The sequence below is a fragment of the Oncorhynchus mykiss genome, chromosome 9 (genome assembly GCF_013265735.2).
Source record: "Oncorhynchus mykiss isolate Arlee chromosome 9, USDA_OmykA_1.1, whole genome shotgun sequence".
Lineage (NCBI taxonomy): Eukaryota > Metazoa > Chordata > Actinopteri > Salmoniformes > Salmonidae > Oncorhynchus > Oncorhynchus mykiss.
The window spans coordinates 73,290,079-73,296,239 of NC_048573.1; the positions used below are offsets into that span (position 1 = coordinate 73,290,079).

The window sequence follows — 6,161 nt, forward strand, 5'->3', positions numbered from 1 at the left end:
ATTGATGAGGATGTTTTATTTGTTCAATCCATTTCAGAATCAAGGTGTAATGGGAAAAATAAATGGAAAAAAGGGAAGGGGTCTGAACACACTTCTGAATGCGCTGTACCTCATGTGGATTTGTGTTCTCTCAGCTTCTACGTGTGTTGTCTGTATATCCTGTTTATCGTCTCTCTGTATATCCTGTTTATCGTCTCTCTGTATATCCTGTTTATGGTCTCTCTGCATATCCTGTTTATCGTCTCTATGTATATCCTGTTTATCGTCTCTCTGTATATCCTGTTTATGGTCTCTCTGCATATCCTGTTTATCGTCTCTCTGCATATCCTGTTTATCGTCTCTCTGCATATCCTGTTTATCGTCTCTCTGCATATCCTGTTTATCGTCTCTCTGCATATCCTGTTTATCGTCTCTCTGCATATCCTGTTTATCATCTCTCTGTATATCCTGTTTATCGTCTCTCTGCATATCCTGTTTATCGTCTCTCTGCATATCCTGTTTATCGTCTCTCTGCATATCCTGTTTATCGTCTCTCTGCATATCCTGTTTATCGTTTCTCTGCATATCCTGTTTATCATCTCTCTGTATATCCTGTTTATCGTCTCTCTGTATATCCTGTTTATCATCTCTCTGAATATCCTGTTTATCGTCTCTCTGAATATCCTGTTTATCGTCTCTCTGTATATCCTGTTTATGGTCTCTCTGTATATCCTGTTTATGGTCTCTCTGTATATCCTGTTTATGGTCTCTCTGTATATCCTGTTTATGGTCTCTCTGTATATCCTGTTTATGGTCTCTCTGTATATCCTGTTTATCATCTCTCTGCATATCCTGTTTAGCATCTCTCTGTATATCCTGCTTATTGTCTCTCTGCATATCCTGCTTATTGTGGCAGCACCATTTCACAGAGGCAAATTCCTGCACATGTATTTGGTGAATTAAGGTGATTCCGATTAGGCCTGGGTTACTGTTATACCACTTTTTTGACAACTAGTGATATAAAAAGGGCTTAAGAAATAAATGTGATTGATTGATTGATTGATTGATTGATTGATCGTATGACCCTTGCTCTGTAATCCAGGTTACCACAACTACGAGGTATACCGTCAGATCATCGCTGGCTACAGGATGCCAGCTCCAGAGAAATGTCCAAACTTACTCTACAAACTCATGTTGGCCTGTTGGAGTGACAACCCTGCAGACAGACCGGACTTCAAGGAGCTCAGGAGCAAACTGGAGAACATCAACCGCTATGAGCTGGAGCAATGATCCTGAACCATAGAAATGGACAGTCATCAGTGTTTAGAAATAACCCCGTTTTTTTTTTGTTGCATGGACATTGCCATTGACTTCCACCATTTTTAAGTAGTCAACTGGGTGGGACATCCTATGGGTTAAGGACAGTGGAGGCTTCTGATGAGAGGGGAGGACGGCTCATAATAATGTCTGGAACGGAGCAAATGGAATGGCATCAAACCATGTGTTTGATACCATTCCACCTATTCCACTCCAGCCATTACCACAAACCAGTCCTCCCCAATTAAGGTGCCACCAACCTCCTGTGGTTAAGGATCACATGATTCCACTCAGGTCATCAGGAAGGATCAGCCAATGAATTAAACTTGAGAGAAAACTTTCTATAAACTGCAGGTGGCAGTAAATCACCAACTTTGGCTTTTCTGTCATTGGTTAAGTCAGGAACAGCTTCTCCCTGGCATGGAACACTTTGTTTCGATTGTAATAAATGTACACTAAAGGACAATATCTCTGACTTTCAAATCATTATTTTATTTGTCAACTTTTTTTTTTCTTCATTTGTAACATACCTGCAACGTACCTGTATCGAACCTGTATCGTACCTGTATTGTACCTGTAACGTACCTGTATCGTACCTGTAACGTACCTGTAACGTACCTGTATCGTACCTGTAACGTACCTGTATCGTACCTGTATCCTTATCTTGTTTCAGCTTGTACATTAAGTCTACATGTACTGCTGTTTATCTACTATTCATAATAATGTTCGCTAATACTACAAATACAGGTGTCTTCTCAGGGTTATAAATTCACCACTGGACACATGTAAAACAAATGAACCTCTTCTACAACAGGGTCGTTTTTACCCCCTGTATAGTCAGTTCACTGGAGGGTAGGGAGGGAGGGAGGGAGGGTGGGAGGGAGGGTATGTGGACTGATCAAATTGATCAGGTTAGGGCTCTCTTTGGCTAGGCTTTGGGATAAGGGGATTGTAAATATAAATGACAGTTGTTTAAGATCTATTTGACCTTATGATCGCTGGAGACAAATGTGAAACCAGTCATATGGCAGCAAGCTGAAGCATATCATGTTTAAAAAACAAATGTGTATTGTGTTAAATATTAGCCACTACCATCATTTATACACACATATATTTATAACTGTCACTTTAGTGTTAGTTTCCTCACATTTATAACTGTCACTTTAGTGTTAGTTTCCTCACATTTATAACTGTCATTTTAGTGTTAGTTTCCTCACATATATAACTGTCATTTTAGTGTTTCCTCACATTTATAACTGTCACTTTAGTGTTAGTTTCCTCACATTTATAACTGTCACTTTAGTGTTAGTTTCCTCACATTTATAACTGTCACTTTAGTGTTAGTTTCCTCACATTTATAACTGTCACTTTAGTGTTAGTTTCCTCACATTTATAACTGTCACTTTAGTGTTAGTTTCCTCACATTTATAACTGTCACTTTAGTGTTAGTTTCCTCACATTTATAACTGTCACTTTAGTGTTAGTTTCCTCACATTTATAACTGTCACTTTAGTGTTAGTTTCCTCACATTTATAACTGTCACTTTAGTGTTTCCTCACATTTATAACTGTCACTTTAGTGTTAGTTTCCTCACATTTATAACTGTCACTTTAGTGTTAGTTTCCTCACATTTATAACTGTCACTTTAGTGTTAGTTTCCTTACATTTATAACTGTCACTTTAGTGTTTCCTCACATTTATAACTGTCATTTTAGTGTTTCCTCACATTTATAACTGTCACTTTAGTGTTTCCTTACATTTATAACTGTCACTTTAGTGTTTCCGCACATTTATAACTGTCACTTTAGTGTTTCCTCACATTTATAACTGTCACTTTAGTGTTAGTTTCCTTACATTTATAACTGTCACTTTAGTGTTAGTTTCCTCACATTTATAACTGTCACTTTAGTGTTAGTTTCCTCACATTTATAACTGTCACTTTAGTGTTGGTTTCCTCACATTTATAACTGTCACTTTAGTGTTAGTTTCCTCACATTTATAACTGTCACTTTAGTGTTAGTTTCCTTACATTTATAACTGTCACTTTAGTGTTTCCTCACATTTATAACTGTCACTTTAGTGTTGGTTTCCTCACATTTATAACTGTCACTTTAGTGTTGGTTTCCTCACATTTATAACTGTCACTTTAGTGTTAGTTTCCTCACATTTATAACTGTCACTTTAGTGTTAGTTTCCTTACATTTATAACTGTCACTTTAGTGTTTCCTCACATTTATAACTGTCACTTTAGTGTTTCCTCACATTTATAACTGTCACTTTAGTGTTAGTTTCCTTACATTTATAACTGTCACTTTAGTGTTAGTTTCCTCACATTTATAACTGTCACTTTAGTGTTAGTTTCCTCACATTTATAACTGTCACTTTAGTGTTGGTTTCCTCACATTTATAACTGTCACTTTAGTGTTAGTTTCCTCACATTTATAACTGTCACTTTAGTGTTAGTTTCCTTACATTTATAACTGTCACTTTAGTGTTTCCTCACATTTATAACTGTCACTTTAGTGTTTCCTCACATTTATAACTGTCACTTTAGTGTTGGTTTCCTCACATTTATAACTGTCACTTTAGTGTTAGTTTCCTCACATTTATAACTGTCACTTTAGTGTTAGTTTCCTTACATTTATAACTGTCACTTTAGTGTTTCCTCACATTTATAACTGTCACTTTAGTGTTAGTTTCCTCACATTTATAACTGTCACTTTAGTGTTAGTTTCCTCACATTTATAACTGTCACTTTAGTGTTTCCTTACATTTATAACTGTCACTTTAGTGTTTCCGCACATTTATAACTGTCACTTTAGTGTTTCCTCACATTTATAACTGTCACTTTAGTGTTAGTTTCCTTACATTTATAACTGTCACTTTAGTGTTTCCTCACATTTATAACTGTCACTTTAGTGTTGGTTTCCTCACATTTATAACTGTCACTTTAGTGTTTCCTCACATTTATAACTGTCACTTTAGTGTTTCCTCACATTTATAACTGTCACTTTAGTGTTGGTTTCCTCACATTTATAACTGTCCCTTTAGTGTTTCCTCACATTTATAACTGTCACTTTAGTGTTTCCTCACATTTATAACTGTCACTTTAGTGTTTCCTCACATTTATAACTGTCACTTTAGTGTTTCCTCACATTTATAACTGTCACTTTAGTGTTTCCTCACATTTATAACTGTCACTTTAGTGTTAGTTTCCTCACATTTATAACTGTCACTTTAGTGTTAGTTTCCTCACATTTATAACTGTCACTTTAGTGTTAGTTTCCTCACATTTATAACTGTCACTTTAGTGTTAGTTTCCTCACATTTATAACTGTCACTTTAGTGTTAGTTTCCTCACATTTATAACTGTCACTTTAGGTTTAGTTTCCTTACATTTATAACTGTCACTTTAGTGTTAGTTTCCTCACATTTATAACTGTCACTTTAGTGTTTCCTCACATTTATAACTGTCACTTTAGTGTTGGTTTCCTCACATTTATAACTGTCACTTTAGTGTTTCCTCACATTTATAACTGTCACTTTAGTGTTTCCTCACATTTATAACTGTCACTTTAGTGTTGGTTTCCTCACATTTATAACTGTCACTTTAGTGTTTCCTCACATTTATAACTGTCACTTTAGTGTTTCCTCACATTTATAACTGTCACTTTAGTGTTTCCTCACATTTATAACTGTCACTTTAGTGTTAGTTTCCTCACATTTATAACTGTCACTTTAGTGTTAGTTTCCTCACATTTATAACTGTCACTTTAGTGTTAGTTTCCTCACATTTATAACTGTCACTTTAGTGTTAGTTTCCTCACATTTATAACTGTCACTTTAGGTTTAGTTTCCTTACATTTATAACTGTCACTTTAGTGTTAGTTTCCTCACATTTATAACTGTCACTTTAGTGTTTCCTCACATTTATAACTGTCACTTTAGTGTTTCCTCACATTTATAACTGTCACTTTAGTGTTGGTTTCCTCACATTTATAACTGTCACTTTAGTGTTTCCTCACATTTATAACTGTCACTTTAGTGTTTCCTCACATTTATAACTGTCACTTTAGTGTTGGTTTCCTCACATTTATAACTGTCCCTTTAGTGTTTCCTCACATTTATAACTGTCCCTTTAGTGTTTCCTCACATTTATAACTGTCACTTTAGTGTTTCCTCACATTTATAACTGTCACTTTAGTGTTTCCTCACATTTATAACTGTCACTTTAGTGTTTCCTCACATTTATAACTGTCATTTTAGTGTTAGTTTCCTCACATTTATAACTGTCACTTTAGTGTTAGTTTCCTCACATTTATAACTGTCACTTTACTGTTAGTTTCCTCACATTTATAACTGTCACTTTAGTGTTAGTTTCCTCACATTTATAACTGTCACTTTAGTGTTAGTTTCCTGACATTTATAACTGTCACTTTAGTGTTAGTTTCCTCACATTTATAACTGTCATTTTAGTGTTAGTTTCCTTATATTTTGTATTGTTCCATTACATCGTTAGTTTACCTTTATTCCCTCTGTCCTGTTGGTGTGGTTGTTCCTGAGGATCGCTAGCTATAGTGGGTCATATTAGGCTAACGTATTACAAGTTGTGCAATAATTTAGGACATGTCACCTATTGGAATCATTATGGAACACAGATCATATGTAGCAGTTTAAACCTGGAGCCTGGCGCGCGGTGCACAACGACTGGACCGTTGTCATTACAGTCCCATGATTCATGAGGATTGGTAGATTTATAGGACTACTGTTCAACTCCCATTGTACACTTTTCTCACCTTCCAATATTTCATAGATTGAACAACTGAATATGGCAACTCAGGATGAATCAAATCACTGTATTTTTT

At 35.5% G+C, this 6,161-nt stretch overlaps 1 protein-coding gene across 1 annotated transcript in view; it reads left to right on the forward strand.

Moving 5' to 3' along the window:
• The window catches only part of LOC110532831 (protein-tyrosine kinase 6), a 30,448-nt gene extending 28,307 nt beyond the window's left edge, over positions 1-2,141 (forward strand). The window contains exon 8 of the mRNA XM_036988979.1: positions 1,082-2,141. Within this exon, the coding sequence (XP_036844874.1) occupies positions 1,082-1,269 (188 nt within the window). The 3' untranslated portion in view covers positions 1,270-2,141. The remainder of the gene's footprint in view (positions 1-1,081) is intronic.
• Positions 2,142-6,161: the final 4,020 nt, after the last annotated feature.